Source organism: Vigna umbellata, chromosome 11 (assembly GCF_029865625.1).
Source record: "Vigna umbellata cultivar VRB3 chromosome 11, Vumbellata_1.0, whole genome shotgun sequence".
Taxonomy (NCBI): domain Eukaryota; kingdom Viridiplantae; phylum Streptophyta; class Magnoliopsida; order Fabales; family Fabaceae; genus Vigna; species Vigna umbellata.
Genome location: NC_142175.1, coordinates 22,922,998 through 22,942,720, shown reverse-complemented (window position 1 = coordinate 22,942,720; position 19,723 = coordinate 22,922,998). Strand labels below are relative to the sequence as shown.

The following is a 19,723-nucleotide window of genomic DNA, read 5'->3' as shown; positions in this document are numbered from 1 at the left end:
AGCAAGGTAGCCAACATGGAATTACTTGAAAGGTTCAACTAAGACCACCTAAGTAGGCCAAATAGAACTACATGAAGGTTGAACAAGGATTGCCTAAGTATGCAACGAGAACTTGGTTTAATTCCTTAAAACAAGTTCTAAAGATATATGTTAAATTATTAATTCCTTAAGTAACCTACATATCCTTTGCATTAAAGTTTGATGTTTATAAGTGACCAGAAGAATTGAAACTATTCCTAGCATCGTTCCTTTTAGTTGCTTTTCTTACGTTCATATTCAAAGTTACTTCCCAGTACACATGAATATTTAAATTATATCATACTTCCTTATAATGACAAGTAAATCAAGAAAAACATGAGTACAAAGATATATTGAATAGGAAAATTACATCAATGAAAAGTCATTACATCAATTCCAACAAAAGAAAAGTTTAACTACTCCTAGTCATCTAGAACGTACACATTTGAGCAATTCCTTGCATAAATTAGTGTCTTGATGCCTTGAAGTAGTCTTCTAAAGTCCTGCAATATTATTTGTTCTTTGCTCTATCAAAAGTTACCATCTTTCTGTCTATCTCAAACTTTGAAAGCCAATTCAATTTAAGTAATTCGCTCAACGCACAATATGAAAACATGTATTTTTCATACTTATCAACTTCCCCAAACTTGAATTATTTCATGTTCTCATGACATCACAATACAAACAATACCATAGACATATGACATTTTGACTAAATGACTTTGCACATAAGAAAAGTCACATGCATTCCCAAAGATTTCAAACAAGTATGACATGGTGCATTCATCACCCAAAAGTTCACCTGTGCAGAGAATATGAACGACCAGATCAAAATTCAACATTACTCACCAATTTAGTGTTTGTCCTCACATGTTTATCAATAGATTTGTCACATAACTTCACCAACTTTTGCACATCTTCTAATTCACACACTTCACACACCATTAGTTAAGTCAAAAGGTCTTTTCAAGTTAAAGCTTGACTTGGTTAGAAAAATAATCATGGTTTTTCCTAGATTGAAAGTCACCTCTTAAGAAGAGAACACCAGTACATGCTTTTATTCTCAATTTAGTCATCAAAAACCAATATATATCCCTCATTCCATACCATATTCTTTAAAAATTCAACCTTTTTTTTTTCAGTTTAAACACCTTTTTGAACAATTTTTTTTATTGAACATCTTTTTTTTCCCCAAAGCATAGTACATGTTCTGTTATAAGGTGTAAGGTAAGATATCATCTAATAGGATCAAGGTGGAAGAAAAAATTTTCAAGGCTCAAAAGGGTTCACAATGTATCATGATGTATCAAGGTTGACTATTTGGCCAAGTAGCTGTACAATCAATAACAACATTGTATTTCTCATCCTTAACCAAAAAATGTGTGTAGGTATGTAGAATCACAATCATGCAAAAGTCAATTCCATATCTAGACAACTCATCATATCTCTAAATGTCATCACATGCTCTCAACACTTAACAGATCTGGTCATTATTCATACTTACACACAAGATCAATTATGAATCATATCGCAACCACAATCACACATATCATCATCTTCTAGAATCACATAAACTTAATCAAATATGCATCACATTAAATTAAAAAAGTTAGATGTTTATGCAACCACACAACTTAAAAACATAATTCAAGTAAACATAGTTCATAAACAATTGCAAAAAAATAACTAAAATAAATCATACAAACACTAAAATGTCTCCATCTACATCATCAATCACCAAGACCTATCTGGTCTAGATCTCCACTAACTGTACTGTTGCTGACTCGGTTGAGTCCATCTTGGATCTGGTTCCTCCTCTTCTTCATCACCATCTTCTACCTGAAGATCATTAGCCTCCGCATAGGAACTCCCCCACCTAGACTCAGGCCTGCCCTCAAGCCATGGTAGGTGCGCTGCAAACTCGCTACCTGACATCACATTGTCATCAGGAAAATCTGGCATGCCAAGAGATAATCGGTGTGTGCTGTCTATAATCGGTACCTAACATTGCCTCATAGTAGCACATCAATCCCGAATGTCCTCCTAAGAGGCAAAATTTTAGTGCATGTAAGTAGGAGGCACACTGGAGGAGCACGAGGTACTCTGGTGCTTCGGTATGGTGGAGGGACAGGTGGAAGAGCATTCATTGTCGAGACTTGGACTGTTACTTCTCATCGTCGAGAGTGTTCAATGGTTTCTACTTAACAAGGTAACCTTTCTTTTTCTCTTCCTCAACTTTCCGATTGTCCTTGTATCTGATTGGGATTTTCCATTTCCATTGTTTGAATAGCATGTTTGGATAATTTTTTTTATTTAAAAATAAGGAAGACAAACAAACAAATAATGAGCAATTAAGATGTGTGTGCATGTGAACAAACAATTAAGATGCAACAAATAAAACAAAAAATCAAACCATAACAAAAAAATAAAACATAAGGGTGTGGGGTTAACAACTATGGGATATGAACTGAAATTAAAAAGAAAATCCAAAAATTAAGAGGTGAAAACAGAAAAAATCAGGGGTACACGAAGTGTTTGGTCCAACCAATGAAATCCGGGATGCAGAGTCTGAAATTGGGAGGTGCACGAAGAATTGGCTTCAACACTTCCATTGATCCGACCTTCTCTAAATGTTTCACTCATAACTTTCTTTTACAAAATCCGAATATGATAAAACCTTTTTTTGTTAGAAACTTTCAGATCTTTGATTTGAATACTCACATTTATTTTGTTTTACCTCTGAACTAGATTAGTTTAATGTTGAAAATTGCTATTTTAGCATCTCTCATCTTTATTGACTTTTTGCTCATAACTTTTGTAAAAAACTCTAAATACAATGAAGCTTTCTTTGTTAGAAACTAGACTCGAAGGACTTTGGTTTGACTACTCACATATTTTTTGGACCTTTAAGCTAGATGGAGATTAAACTCGAAAATGAAGTTCCAAAATTTCTAGCATGCCACTGACCTTTGATCAATATTTTACTCCTAATTTTCTACACAAAACTTTTTTTCAGAAACTAGACTCAAATGAATTCCATTTGATTGATCACATATATATATTTTGTATCTCTCAGCTAAGTGCAGTTTAATTTTGAAGAAACAAATCGTGACAGGATGTGAGTGTTTGGTTGATGGGAATCAATTATGTGGATGAAACATGGTGGTGATGTTTGCTGAATGGTGTAAAGAATATGGTGATGATGAAAAGGGTTGCATGGAAGCAAGATTGCTTTTTCTTTTTCGTAAAACTTCTCCCTGGTAGATCTGCTGCCCCGTTGTTGTATAGAAGGAATGAACCCCCCTCTCCCTCTTCACTCTTTCCTTCTTTTTAATGTATGCCACAAATGGGTCATCCATTTGGTAGAAGTCCATTTAATAATCACAAGCAAAATTGTCTGTACTTCGTCTTATCTTAATCTTAAACTTTAGTTAATTAATTTATTTAATGATTTATGATTTTGAAATACTTTTATTTAATTCCATTTTTACATTTGAATTTCAATAACCATCTCAAATATCGGTTACCTATGCTTTAAAACAAAAAAATGGCACCTTTATTTGAAATAAATTTCTATAGAATTGAAGTTTTTCATCACTATGAAATTATTTAAGAAAGGAAGTTTATCTTTAAATAAAATTAAACTAAAAATTTTACTAATAATCCTTATCTTTCCTTAAATTTTAATTTTTAAGGTCTCTCATTTATTGTTTTAGTTTTTATTGATTGTACTTACGAAAAGAAATAAGATTCACCTATTTTTTATGTACAAAATAAATCCTAAATAATTTAATGAATTAATATTTCTCATTAATAATGTACTAAAGGTAATAGTTAATTTTTTTTGAAAAAAAACAATTAATATGAAAGTATTTTAGATTAATTATTGAAAAAAGAAAAAACTAACAATTAAAGGAGGATGAAGTGTTAATTTTTTAATAAATATATTAAAAAACTCACTTAATTGTCCCCTATATTCCAGGGAAAATTAAGTGGATTATTAATTAAAAACAACACCAAACATTTATTTATTTTAGTTATTAGTCTTGTCATCCAATTTTTGGTACAAAGATGAGGATGTGAATATTATTGTTGCAAAATCATCATTTTTAGAGTAATCTCAATGCTTTGAAGCATACCCTTCTATCACTTTCACAGTGTTCTCTTCAAAGCTTTTTCCTTTCTTTTGCAGTCTTCACAGCTTCTGGTTGTTTTGGTTGCCTTCATAGTGATCAGGTAAGCACTGATGGCAACCTCATATTTGTTAATTGAAGCTATTATGATACTATTATGTTCTTCCTAGTTGAAGAAATTATCACTGTACCACTTTTCTTTTACCAAAATTCATCATTTTACCTTCACTTGCCTTAACAGAAATGAAGTGGCTGCGAAATTCACAACTTGGACTGTTACTTCTCATCGTTGAGAGTGTTTAATGGTTTCTGCTTAACCAGGTATTGGGATCAAATTTTTAGAACTGATCTCATTACCAAAACCTTTATTGGGATCAAATTGGGCGAAAGTAATAGGTAGCAACTGACAAATATATTTTGATAGGCATTGACATATTCTCAGAAGCAGACAGATTACATATACTGCCAACTGGTTTAAAATACAAAAGAGTTCAAACCTTTTATAGAAACCTTTACACTGTTCTCTCTCTCATAATCCCCTCTAGAGATAGAACAGGTCAAGAAGAAGCTACTCTCATTATGTGCTGATAATCACGGAGGATTTTCTCATCCCAAACCCTTATGGAAATATTCAGACTTCTTTATCAAACTCCCATTCAAACTGAATGAAGATGTTAATCCTACAAAAGCAACTCATCCTGGAATGACACCATCTGATCTACAACTGACCAGAAAAGAATGTCAAGAACTTTTAAAGCAGGGCTTGATAGAACCAACACATTCAAATTGGGCATGTCAGGCCTTTTATGTGGCAAAAAGATCAAAAAGAGTAAGAGGGAAAAAGAGGTTAGTAATTGACTATAAACCCCTAAATAATTTTCTTCCAGATGAAAAATTTCTTATTCCAAAAGCCTCTTCTCTTCCTATCCTATTAAAAGAATCCAATATCTTTTCAAAGTTCGACCTAAAATCTGGATTCTGGCAATTAGGTATCGATCCATCTGAAAGACATACAACAACTTTTTGTATACCTAATGCCCAATACCAATGGACAATACTCTCTTTTGGCCTCAAAGTAGCATCCTCTCTTTTCCAAAAGGCCATGACCAAGATTTTTGAACCAATCCTAGAAAATGTTATCATCTACATTGATGATATTCTTCTTTTTTCCAAAGATATGATGACCCATAAGAAATTACTGGACCAATTCTTCACAATAGTTGATCAATATGCGATAATGCTTGCTAAAAAGAAAATCCACCTGACACAATCTGAGATTGATTTTTTAGGAATGCACTTCTCTAAGGGTTTCTATCAGTCACAAAAGCATATAGCAGAAGAACTCCTTAAATTCCCATATCACTCATTGACCATAATACAGATCCAACAATTTTTAGGTATTCTCAACTACATCCGAGACTTCATTCCAAAAGTTGTCAGGTATACCAGTCCTCTTTCTAGATTTCTAAAGAAAAATCCCCCATGATGGGGGTTTGACCAAACTGAAGCTGTCCAACAGATAAAAAGGATAGCCCAAAATCCTCATGCTCTTAAGATCCCAGGAAAAGGGAACAAAATTCTCCAAACCGATGCAAGTGATAGGTACTAGGGAGCAGTTCTAATAGAAGAAATTCATGGAAAGAAATTTTACTGTGGACATGCAAGTGGGCAATTTAAAGAAGCTGAGGTCCATTATCACACCACATACAAGGAAGCTCTCGCAGTAAAAAATGGAATTAAAAAGTTTGATTTCCATCTCAGAGGTTTCCAGCTTGAAGTGCAAATGGATAACTCCTCGTTTCCAAAAATTCTTGAATTTAAAAACAAGATGCCTCCAGATCCTCAGATATTGAGATTGAAAGATTGGTTCTCCTGATATGACAACGACATATGTACAAATGTAGCTCAAATTCCATTCTTGGAAAATTCTCAACATATACCAAATGATTTTGCTCAATTTAACAAAAATCATGGTATATTGTTCATTTTTGAGGAATCCCCAATAGCACCAAAATAACAGACTTTTTCTTGCTGGTGGTCTTAAGATGGAAGAGCGTCTACTCCATTATCTTCTTGTTTGGCTTTTGTGTCCAAGAGGATCCAACCGTGCTCAATGTTCATAAATTGATCTCATGATCCTGTATGGCATACTTCAAAGTATCCCTATTGATTGGCCACATCTCATACAGAACATGGCAAAGCGGCTGGATTCTGCTCCACTTCCTTATCCACTTTTAGTATCTCGCATCTACGAATACAAAGGTGTAGATGTCTCCGGTGAACGCGTTGAGCATGTCCTCCCAAATCACAAAATTCGAGATAACTCACTAAGACAAACGGGCTTCATCAAACAAGGAAATATACATATACAGAGAGACTTATATGACTTAAGACATTATTTATGTTATACATGTATTAAATTTTATATATACAGAGAGACTTATTATATGCAGTGAAATTCACATAAAGTTGTCATTTTGATAAGTTTTATTTCATATTAGTTTTCTATTTATTGGTTAAAGATTTTTCTGAGAAAATGGTTTTTGAGCTTTCTGTCATTGTTCTTCTTACACATGAAGGATTTCCCGAATTCAAATACCATGTTATTTTTGTATTTAATTTTAAGAAACTTTATCAATATATACCAGTAATTTTTTCTTTTAGACTTGTGTCAAAATTTTAATTAAATTAATTATTTCTTGAACTTCATAATTTTATTCTTGATATGCTAATAGTAAAAAGCATTTTAAAGAATTTTTAGCAGGCAATGATGTGTCTATTTATGGACATATTTACAAATTTACAGGCTCTTGATCCAACCAAGTAGTAGCCTCCAATCCTTACAAGCCACTCGAGAACTCTCGATTGAAGATTTTGAAGCTGGTAAATTGTGAACTTGGATCGCATGCCATTCCAACTGATGTTTTTCCCAGTATGAAGAACTTGGAAGAATTGGAATTTAGCAACACAAATGTAGAGGCAATATTTGATATAATGAAGGATGAGATGAAGGGATATATTTTGTCATTGAAGAAGATGACTTTAGATAAACTGGCAAAATTGACACAAGTATGGGAGGATAAGAATCCTCAAGCAATTTTTAACTTTAAAAATTTGCGAGAAGTGATGGTTAATAATTGTGAAACACTCTTTCCTGTAGAGCTGGCTAAAAGAGTTAAGAAGCTTGAAAAACTTGAAATAAGCTACTGTAAAAAATTTTCAAGAATTGTTGAAGAGGAGAATGCAATCACAGAAGCAACAACGGAATTTTCATTCCCTCGTTTAACCTCACTGAATTTGTGTATGTTACCACAACTCAGTTGCTTTTATCCTGAAAGGTTTAATCTGGAGTGCCCCCATTTGAAGCATTTAGAGGTGTTATTTTGTGGTGACTTTGAGACATTTCAAATTCATCAAGATGCACAAAGTTCTACTTCAGTTAATAGACAACCTCTTTTCTATGAAGAAAAGGTTTGTGATTGAATCTGCTTCTTCTTTTTTTGTGCCCTTCTTTTTCTATTTTTCTTAATTTGCTTGCCCTTTGTTCTTCCCTAGGCTAATTTCATTTTGGAGTCCGTGAAGCTGGATTGGAAAAACACTATGATGCTACTTAATGGAAAATTTCCAGTTGAGATGCTTCATCAATCAGTCCAATTTGAAATACATTTTTCTGATGCTAATGAGGTACAGAATTTCCCTGTGGAGTTACTTGAAAAGATTCCTAATGGAAAAAGTTTAGAAATAAGTATTCTGGTTTTGAGGACTTATCCTCATCTCATCCTGAACAAGGTGAAATCAAAACCCTTGCACACTGAAAAAACTCTTTTCCTTAATTATGTGTTCTTTGTATCCTGAATTGATGTTGAAATGCATTTTAGCATTATTCTTTTGGGTCTATTTAGATTAATTCCTCCTTTTGTGCTATTGTACATAAAATAATATTTCTGGATACACAAGATTTATTGTATTAGAATTTAGAATGTATTTATTTTATGCATAAGCTGAATTTATAGACAATTTCTCTCATTTTTTCTCTCTATTATATAAAGTAGGGTTTTTGTAGGCATCTATATGAAGAAAAATTTAAATAAATCTCTTCAAAAGTAAAAATTAACTTCCACATAAATTAAAAATAAATTTTAGAAAATTTATTATGTGTTTTTACAAACTAATCTGTATATAGATTTGTTTTAGCAGGTGAAAAGTTAGTTTTTATTTTATTTTATTTTCCTCTTGTAGAAATGTTTATATTGTATTAATTTATTCAAAACCTTATTTATTTTACACATAAATTAATTTTAATTTATAAAGAACATTTTTCACTTATTATCTTTACTTTCTATATAAGTAGAGAAATTCATTCAAACAAATAATTTTTCAAGACTCAAGCATATCCAAATTGCATATATTTATGCATGTAGTTCATATTTTGTTTCATTTTTATGTAGGAAGGAGAAATCAAAATCCGGGAAGACCACGTGAGAATAAGAAGAAGAAGATAGAAAAATAGAAAATATTATCTTCATGTAAACGCGAACCACTTTTGGCGCACCAATAAAATAGCGGATGACGCTCAATTTTTATATTTTGTCTCCTTTCGAACTTAATTAGGAGCCTCTTAATTTATTTATGTATTGATATTCAATTAAAGTCCTTTTTATTTATATTTTATAGTGACTTTCAAACCCTAATTTTAGATTTTCTAAATACGGGGGGAAGGGGAGACTTTTGTCACACTTTGAAGACTGATCGTGGGAGTTATGCCAGAGTTCTCTCTTCTCTGGTTTGCTATATTTTCATTGTGTCCATGTCCTATCAGGAATTAGACATTTTTTTTTTCTACTTGGGTTGATTGAATTAGATACTGTGATTGCAAATGTCAAAAAGTTGTTACAAACCACTGGGTGAGATAAGACATAATCATGGTTGGATAAAGATACGACAATTTGCCTTTTACATTATACTTTGTATTATGATAATTAACCATGAATCTACAATGTTGGATGCAGATTGGACAATTTTGCTTTTCAAATATACATTTTAAGTTTTACAATACAAAATAAGAGCTGTCTGATCACCTTATAGGTCCAATTTACTGACTGTGAATTAAATTCTAGCTGTGGGAATCTTAAAACTTTATACTCATCTGGAAGAACTTCATGTGGAAAACTGTGTAGAGTTGGGGACAATTGTTGCAAAGGTTGAAGCAGAAATTGATGAAGCTAATAAACAGATAGCTATATTCTCCACCATAACCTTGTTGAGGCTATCGAATTTGCCAAACCTAAGGTGCATATATCCCGAAATGCACATGTTAAAATGGGATATGTTAAAAGAGTTGCATGTTGAACATTGTCAAAAGCTGAAGTTTTTTGCAGCAGAATATCAAAACCCTACAGATTTAAATCAAGATGATCAAGATAGATTTCAACAGATCAACGAGCAATTGTCTGTCTTGAAAAGGTGAGGCTGTTTATGAAGACCATGCCTAAAACACACTGCATTTTGTGCTTACACATACATTTATTATTGGGACTTGATTTTAAGGTTACCAATGGGACATCCAACATATACTCTGTGCGTTACAATTTTGTGATTAACCTTATATTCTCTGTAGAATTATCTATCTACTGATGGAGAAATTTGTAGTTAGTGATAGGCTAAGCTCTGAAAATAAAAATTAGACAAGTGCAAAGCTCTGTTTTTTGTTTTAAATCAAGGTTTGAGGAATCAGAAGAATCTAAAATGCAATAATATGATAAGGGCATAGAATCGTGACAACAACTATCAACAAACGGAGGTCTTTTCTTTACGTTTCTTTTGAAGAGTGGTGGTGCTCGGTGTTGGTATCTATAAAAATATTTCTTTATTTGAAACATGGAAATACAAGGATACAAACACAACACTTTCTCTCTAAAAAACTCACACTACCCAATTTGCTCACTGCACACTTCTTTACCGAACAAACACTCTTATTATTCTCTCCTCACGAATCTTTAATTTCTTCTACTTAGTACACAACACAGACCCCTTTCTTTCTTCTCGGTGGTGCTTTTTTTTTCTACACATCTTGCTATCCTTTTTTTATAACCAAAGAAGAGCTAAAATCCAAGAAACATTGATGCACTAGTATGACCAAAGTTTCGGTACTTCAGCAGACAAAGGGGAGACATTTTCTCCAAAAGGTACAAGAGTAGGTATGCAATTATGAAAAAACAAAGTGTGGTCCCAATGACTTTGGTGACCTACGTGACACTCGGGAATAAAGGTCAGCTATATAATATGTATTGCTCTGAAGTTACACAAGGTTGTTTATGTTTTGTACATAAAAAAGCCGTGTATTTATACAGTAGCAGAGGTGTGTATGTTTTCTAAAATGATCTGTTTTAAAAGGGAACAGTGAGGGTCATTTGTGAAAAAACTTGTACACAATGGGGCTCCTCTCACCAAAACCCACAGGACCCAAGATGACACTTGGAGAGCTGCCCTCTCCGAATTCTTCTCCACACTCATCTTCGTCTTTGCCGCCTCCGGCTCTGCCATTGTTGTCAAAAACCTCACCATCGACGCGCCCACTGCTTCCCTCGCCGTCGCCATTGCCAACGCCTTCGCCCTCTCCGCTGCCGTCTTCTTCGGCACAAACATTTCCAGCGGCCACGTCAACCCCGCAGTCACCTTCGCCGGCTTTGTCGGCGGCAAACTTACCTGGCTCCGCTGCATCATCTTCTGGTTTGCACAGATCGTCGGCTCCGTCATCGCCTGCTTGCTCCTAAAGTTCATCTCCGGCGGACAGGTACATTTCTATTTTTATATTATGTATGATTTGAAGTTATTTCTACTTAGGTTATTCCATAAGATAAAAGAGATTGAGTTTCGCTATGGTGCATGACAGAGAATACCGGTTTTTGAACTTTCGAGTGGTATGAAAGTGAAAAACGCTGTGGCGTTGGATACAGGGAGGACGTTTGGTTTCGTGTGCGGGGTGTATCGCCTTTACTACAGTAGCAGAAGAAACCTTTCGAAAGGGATGACACTTCTTTTGGGCTTAGGTGTTGGAGTGAATTATTTGTGGATTGGGCTTTTTTTTCATGGGGTCTGCATGAACCCGGTTGCATCGTTTGGGCCTGCTCTGGTGGGCTGGAGCTGGGAAAACTATTGGGTTTACTGGGTTGGGCCTCTCGTAGGCGGTGGGTTTGCTGCTTGTTTGTATGAAGAAAGATGCTTCCTCCACCACCACTGTCTTCTTCCAGCACCTCCTCAATTTATTTTTTTTTTCCAAAACTATCCTTAAGTTAATTTTTCTTTTTACTTTTGAATTAACTTTTTATATTTTTAATTAAAAATCCTAATTCTATACCCTCTCTCTTCCAGCACACACCACCTCCCCCCTCTCTCTTCTTTTTCTCTTTTCCATTTCCGTCACCCACCACCCCTCCTTACCCTCTTCTCCTTCTCTTTTCCATTTTCATCACCCACCCTCACACCCATGCCCCCCTCCCTCTTCTCCTTTTCTTTTCCATTTTCTTCACTCACCTTCACACCCACCACCTATATATATATATATATATATATATATATATATATATATAAAATGTGTGTGCTGGTATATGAAAAAAATGAAAATATTCATTAACTACTAAAATCTTATTAAGAAAGGACAATTGTGAAATAGGGTGGTACATGAAGAGATTTGTGTTGGTGTAGGGAGGAACACCCTTGTATGAATTGATTTAGGTAGGTACAAATAGTTATTGTTTTGACTAATGATGATTCCCTTGCGTAAGAAGGATCTTGGTTTATCCATGCACCTAGTATGGTTTCCTCTTTCCTTTGTTGTGTTACATTACATGGTCTAGCTCTTTGCAGGAACATTACACTGGATGTAAGTTTTCACACTTTTTGGTGATGTGTTCAACAGTTTAGGATTTGTTGACTATATCGCATTTTGTATTGCTGTTTAAATTTAGAGGAATAATTGTTTATTTTTCAAAAGCTCTCTCGAGGTGCTGACAAAATAAATTATTATTTCTTCATAATCAAGTACCAAATTAAAACGCATGAATCATAGCCACAAAAGTTTGAACCATGCTAATTTCACATTCTTAAAACGCTTTTGAAAACCATAAAGCCGTAACTTTCTTGGATGTGACTGAATTGATGAATCTGGTGTGGCCACTTTGCCAGTTCCCAATTATCCAACAGACTCATTGGCAACGACTATATTCACTCTCTTATTATTTTCTCCTCATAAAAACAAATTGACTTTCAAATGTATTAAAAACAGTATATGATCCATGTACGGATAGTGTAAGAATTTTTGCATTAACATTCAATCAAAAGTCACATATATATGATAAGTTAATGATTTTTATAATACCTATAAATAGATACTGACAGTGCATAGAAACTAAAACAGAAGATAAAATAATAAATATAAACATTCACGTGCAAAAGCCTTCAGTAAGTAGACTCTAATAACGTAACCGATGCTAATATTTTTTATGTAATGTAATGAATTAGATCAATGTAAACATAAAGCATGTATAGACTATACCTTCATAAGTTTTATACTCATAAAGAACTTCTTAATATCCATTTCAACCTACTAAAATCGTCGCAGATATGTATTGAATTCTGTCTCCTGATAACAGATCTTTCAACGACTTTAACATACTCATTCTTATAGCACAACAATTCACACACAACGGCAAATTTAGTCATTTACAACGTCTTGGCACATTAGCATATAAAATTTGTTAAAAAGCTACAGAAGCACTTTTGAAATTATTAATTTACAATAAACCATCTCAAAAGTAACTCAGTGATTCAAGAATACGTCCAAATGTTACAGAAAAAAACAATATACGATGTGTAGAAAAGATTGCTCATTGTCAATCATCTCTAGATTAGGTAAGAATTTTAACACTAACAAACCTAATATAAAATTTTAAAATCCTTGAATTAAGTCTTGTCAACCAAAGTCACCGTAATAACGGAGTCGCTAAATCTTGCGAATATATCCATAGTTGCTCCCATTGGAAAGTTGATAGAGTATGTTAGAGTTGGAGAGACTCAATGACAAAGGAAGAAAGAAAAGAAAATCAATTATCTTTAAATCTGAAATTTCCAAAGACAAAGAGTATAAGTAAGCAACATAATGTAGGGGCAATATTCGGTATAACGAAAGATGTGATAAAAAGAAAAAAAATGATTTTAGATAACCTTTTAAGAAGTTGACTTTATAATATGAGAAAATTGACACAAGTACGATGGTATAAGCATCTTGGCTTTCAAAATTTGTGAGAAGGGTTGGTTAATAATAGTGAAATTCTTTGAAATTTATCTTTCATACATAGTTTGTCAAAAAAAAGTTAAGAAACTTGAGAAACTTGAAATAAGTTATTGCAAAAGTATCTCATAATTATTGAATAGAATAATGTAATAACAAAAGTAATAGAGGAATTTTTTGTTAGTTCTTTTGTCCAAATTGAGTAATATAAATAAGGAAAAAAAATGGTTATAATAAAAATGAAGAGTTGATTTGAGAGGGATTATCACAATCTTTTGTGTGTACGGGGAACTTGGGTAATTGAGTTTTAATGAAAGCTTTGCAAAAAAAATTTTCAGAAGGGGATTTCAGAATAGTTTCCAATTTTGGCCACAAAAAGTTATACTTTTTCAATCATCTAGAATGTTGGAAACTGACATTCTACATTTTTTTTCCTGTACCTTGACCGTAGAATTCTTCATGTAAGCTCAAGCTATGATGTAGTTGCTCCAAACCTTTCTAGGACATTTAAAAGGTTTAGTTGATTGATTTCCCTCCCATACTTTATGTTCATAAATTAAAAAAGACACCGTTCTAATAAATTAGGTTTTTTTAGTGACACCATCAACTGAAAATATTTTGGTTGAAATAACTACCATGAGTGTAATTCAATGCGAATTTGTAACATCCCAAAATATAGCATAAAACTATATAAAGAAGTTAATATATAATAATATAGTAAAACAGTTACTAAAAATAAACCTTACAGTTATCACAAAATAACTATAAAAGTTCAAACTTTACAATAATTCTATACTATTACAAAACTAGGTATATAATCGAGCGGTCATTTCAAAACTAGATCTATAACTGAACAGTTAATACAGAATCATGCTCACCTCTAGTACCGAACGATCCTAATCTACACAACAGGATCCTCGTCATCCAACGCCTGCTCCAACGAACACCTGTCTCCCTCTGCTCACACCCACAAGGTGATCATTGCAAAGAAGAATTTCCGAACGGAAAGAAATAACAAAAGAAGGGTAAGCTAGTGTAATTTAATTAATCATACAAATAAAGCAAATACATAATTTTATAACCATTAAACACTCAAAGTTATGGAATCACCAACCACACAACATGCAATGACAGAACACTTGACTTTGACCATCCGGATTGTATAAAACATCGAGTTCTAAGGATTCGTTCACTGGTGTGATGAAGTAACTGGAAACTCCATCAGCCATCACACTAGGTTAGTCCTACAAACGCCCTCTTGCCGTACAGGCACTTTGGACTCAAACCTCCTGCTATTCTCACCACATGACTCATCCCACTCTACTTGAGCATGAATGATCATTTAGAATGTCAGGATAAATCCCAGCAAAACTCCAACCATTTATACAGTAAACCACAACAGCAAACACCACCATGTACCCTCTCCTTGAGGATAATGGTAATACCTCTATCAATCATACTTTCACTTTAACACCCTCAGGATCATACATAAATAATTCATCAAAGTCATTGGACAATTAATTATCCTACACATTTGAATAAATATAAACCGAACAGAAATAAATGAACACATATAAATAATACTGAACACGCTATGTATGTTGAAGATCGAACGATTTCTCACTTCCTAAAGGACAACACTGAACATTATTAAAACCTTCCACTAGAAGAGAGACCGAATACTACCTCCAGACCAAGTATTAAGATTAGCCCGAATACTAAAAACTTAAACCTAACACTTAGTGTAAGACCGAGCGGTCTTTCACTATCCACAGAACAGGACCAAACGGTCCATACTAGGTAAGGCTGAGGAAATGGCCGAACATTATTAAGGCCAACCACCAGGGAAAGACCCACCACTAATACATGTACAAGAACTACCAAGACAAATACCCACCTAAAGTCGAACATTCTTAGCTTAGAGCAAACACCTAATGCTTGGTCATTTTTGAGAATTTATAACAAATGCTAATCATCAAACTTATCACTACTAAGAGACCGAACGAAACAACAATATGATTGATTCGGTCATTAACCAGTAAGAACCATATGAAATCAAACGCAGTTAAAACCAAACACTCAAGTGAAACCGCATGGTCAACTAATGACTCTCAGCGATCGACATAATTCTACAAAATACTGTAGAGTTATGTTCAACACCTATCCTTAACCAAAACACAACATTCTTACCAACTTCTATTTTTCCCAAACTTGTATTATAGTCCCTTCCCTGACCAAGTTTACTGACCCAAACTAGAAAAATCTACACAAACCGATCATTATACAGAAGGTTTCAACCGTTCCCAGGTTCCAGACTGTTGAATATAGTGAAAAACTATATTTGAATTAATCTCCCTTGTGTAAAATACACACATAGGGTTCTCTATTTATAATAGAAGAAATATGGGCTAAGCCCAAAATACAAATGAGAAATAATAACAAACTAACTAAAAGATAAAAGATATAATATATCTAACACAGACATATACAGAGTTTCAAATGCAATTCAATCAAACTTCCACTTATTCATACATGCAAACGTCCAAACAGAAATTCCAAACACAAAAAAACATAATTAAATTACTAGCTTCCCTTACCTCAAATAATTCAAACAATTCTACACTTCCACAGTCTTGCCTAATCCGCAAGTAACTTCTAAGGCAGCCTACAATTGCTGATCGGTGAAAAGGAACCAACTAGAGAATCAAAGACAGAAAAACAGGTTCAGAGGAGTAGTTGATGAATACATGCAAGCTGAATAGTGCTTGCATGTAACAGAAAATGCAGAAACCTCAAAGGACGAAGGAATTGAACTTACCAACTCCAAAACAACAACTTGATCTGTGAAAAGAAAAGCTCTTGACACCAAGAAAGCTCAGGCACGGTCTGATTGATGATCAGATGCAGAAAAAATGAGAATTTCTAGAGAGAATTTGTAGAGAGAAGGAGGAGAAAAGGAAAACTCAGAAATTTGGAGAGAAGAAGTGCATGCAGAGAATGACACGAAATTTTGAAAAGTTCATTTATATTCTACCATCAAAAACCGATCGATTCACTCAGATGCATACACTTGTCTTCCCCACTTTCTCTGAAGTTCATTGTTCTTACAAAATTAATGGTGACCATTGTATCACAGCGAACATATAGAACATATAATTTTAAAAAACAAATTGAAGGAAATGGAACTTGTGGCTTTATAAAAATCCTTTAACCTTCTAGAGCTCCAATAGGTGAGAATTTAAATTTCCTTGTGGTATGTGCATGCGTCAATATGAGAATATTAGAATGGTATATGCAGTTGTTAAAATGACGCATATTCAAGGCAAAGGCAATGCAATTCATGATGAAAAAGATACGGATTATTGATGAAGAAGAAGAAAGAAAAGAGAGATTCAGAGACTTACACGCAGAAGAAGAAGAAGAACAGTGTATTGATGCAGGGAAAGAAACCCCTTTTGTGTTTGACGTGAATTACAGAGAGAAAGCGAAAAACTATTGAATGTGTATTATGTTTACAGAGAAAGAAAACTAAAGATAATAAAAGGCTAAAGGAAGTGGGCCGAGCTTCCAGAACAGGCCCAATAATATAACTTTCATCCCCTCTCAAGTTGGGAATAGATATCAGTCATACCCAGCTTGGATTTGAGATATTTGAAGGTAGATGGAGCGAGAGGCTTGGTGAAGAGGTCAACAGCTTGCTCATTTGTTGAGATGGGAAGGAACTTTAAGAGACCATTGATGATCTTTTCCCTTACAATGTGACAGTCGATCTCTATATGTTTGGCGCATTCATGGAACACCTGATTAGTGGCAATCTGAATAGCTGAACGATTGTCACAATGGACAATAGCAGGTTGAACAATGGATATGCGAAGGTCTTGAAGGATGTAAGTCAACCATTGTAGCTCACAAGTGACATTAGCTAGTGCCCGGTACTCAGCTTCAGAAGAACTTCTAGAGACAGTTTGTTGCTTTTTGGATTTCCAAGAGATTATAAAATTACCGTAGTAGACGAAATAACCAGTGATGGATTTTCTAGATTCGAGACAAGTAGCCCAGTCGGAATCACTATAAGCTTTGAGCTAATTGGTGTTATTGTTTTGGAGGAAGATGCCATTACCAGGACTACCTTTTAGATAACGAAGGATGTAGTTGGCAGCTTGTTGGTGTAGGGTGGTAGGGGTGGAGACAAAATGGCTGAGATTGTTGATAGAAAAAGTGATGTCGGGTCTGGTGTTGGTGAGATATATAAGGCGTCCAATGGGTCTATGGTAGGAGGAGGCGTCTTCATCATTGAGGAGGTCTCCTTAACTAGTTAACCGAGAGGAGTGTGCCATAGGAGTGGGCATAGCGGCACAATTAAGCATTCCAGCTTCCTATAAGGAGATCAAAGGTGTATTTTCGTTGACTGAGGTGAATGCCAGAACTATTCCGAGCGACTTCCAAACTGATAAAGTAAGTAAGATCACCCAAATTTTTGATATGGAAGAGATTGTCAAGAGAAGTGGTGATGTGTTGTATCTCGGTGGCGTTGTTGCCCGAAAGAACAATGTCATCCACGTAGATTAAGATGGCGGTAGTATGACAAGTATCATGTTTCAGAAAAAAGAGAGTGATCAACATTGGAACGTATGTAATTATTTGACAAAAGAAAAGTAGAAAGTTTGTCATACCATTGTCGGCCAACTTGTTTCAACCCGTATAGAGATCTTTGAAGTTTGCACATTTAATTTGGCTTGTGAATAGGGAGGCCAGGAGGAGGTTGCATGTAGACTTCTTCATGTAAATCACCATGCAAAAAGGAATTGTTGACATCAGGTTGCTTTAAGATCCATTGGTTAGAGGCAGCAATGGCAAGGAGAAGGCGTAAGTAGTTAATTTGGCAACAGAGGCAAAGGTTTCAAGGTAGTCAAGGCCTTTAAGTTGAGTGTAGCCCTTAGCAACAAGACAGGCTTTGAATCTGTCAATTGACCCATCAGACTTATGTTTTATTTTGTATATCCAACGACACCAATAACAGTTTTTCCTAGGGGAAGATCAACAATGATCCAAGTTTTATTGACTTCTAAGGCTTTGAGTTCATCATGCATAGTTTGGGTCCACTGAGGTATTTTAGACGCTTCCTTGTAAGTGCGAGGTTCAGTTGTGGAGGAAATAGATAGAATGGTGTGCCTGAAATCAGAAGAAATCTTGTTGTAAGAAATAAAATCAGTAATAGGATATCTAGTGATGTTGTGAGTTTGGAAATCTGTGAGGTATGTTGGAGGACGTTTGGACCGGGTTGAACGTTTGAGAGTATCATTGTGTTCATGAACAATGGTGACAGGATCAGAATCAACAGTATGTTGATCATCATCACTAGAGGCAGTAGGTTGATCAGAATCAGCAGTATTTTGGACGTCCATGTTGTCCTTATTAGTGGTGATGATAGGATCAGTGGAAGTTGGCACAAGAATACGATTATTAGGGAAATTAATATTGTCATAATCATGTTGATAATTGTGAGGAATAGGTAGAGAAAGAGAGTTAGAGTCATGAATATTATTGTGAGAAGAAGTATATGGAAATCAATCTTCATGAAACAACACATTACGAGAAATATCTATGTTATGATTTTGTAAATTAAGAAACTGATAACCTTTTGTATGTTGTTTGAAGCCAAGAAAAACACCAAGAATAGCCCTTGCATCAAGTTTTTTCCTGTTGGCAGCTAAGGTGGAGACATAACAAAGACAACCAAACACACATAAAGCAGATATATCATAAAGTTTACCATTTAATTTTTCATAAGGTGTAGCATTGTTAAGTAAAGGAGTAGGCATGCAATTTATTAGTAATGTAGCGTATTCAGCAGCAAAACACTAGAAAATAGTAGGTAAATTAGCTTGAAAAAGGAGGGAACGAGTGACATTCAACAAATGTTGGTGTTTTTGCTCAACAATACTATTTTGTTGTGGGGTTTCATTACAAGTGGTTTGATGGTTAATGCCTTTAAGAGAAAAGAAATTATACATGGCAAATTCAATTCCATTATCAGTACGGATAATTTTTGTGGTGGTTGAAAACTGGTTTTCTATATTTGTAATAAAATCAATAATGGTTTTTCTAACAACAGATTTATTAGGCATGGATATCAACTAAGTATATCGGGAGAAATCATCCACAATAGTCAGAAAATACTTAAAACCGCGCATGGAAAGAATATTACAAGGGCCCCATATATCAACATGAATAAGATAAAAAATGTTCATTGTATTAGAGTTGTTATCAGGAAAGGGTAACT

The 19,723-nt window shown here is 34.4% G+C and overlaps 2 protein-coding genes across 2 annotated transcripts; both read left to right on the top strand.

Annotated features, from left to right (window-relative positions):
• Window positions 1-4,125: 4,125 nt before the first annotated feature.
• Window positions 4,126-8,883, top strand: LOC148191217 (disease resistance protein RPS2-like). The gene is made up of 4 exons (XM_088102515.1): window positions 4,126-4,254; window positions 4,393-7,622; window positions 7,707-7,835; window positions 8,600-8,883. Exons 2-4 carry the CDS (start codon window positions 7,086-7,088, stop codon window positions 8,651-8,653), a joined length of 720 nt encoding a protein of 239 aa, XP_087958641.1. The 5' UTR covers window positions 4,126-4,254; window positions 4,393-7,085; the 3' UTR covers window positions 8,654-8,883.
• Window positions 8,884-9,136: 253 nt separating this feature from the next.
• Window positions 9,137-12,087, top strand: LOC148191216 (aquaporin TIP1-1-like). Its single transcript, XM_088101336.1, has 5 exons — window positions 9,137-9,149; window positions 9,269-9,614; window positions 10,310-10,458; window positions 10,556-10,944; window positions 11,044-12,087. Exons 1-5 carry the CDS (start codon window positions 9,137-9,139, stop codon window positions 11,440-11,442), a joined length of 1,296 nt encoding a protein of 431 aa, XP_087957462.1. The 3' UTR covers window positions 11,443-12,087.
• The last annotated feature ends 7,636 nt before the right edge of the window (window positions 12,088-19,723 follow it).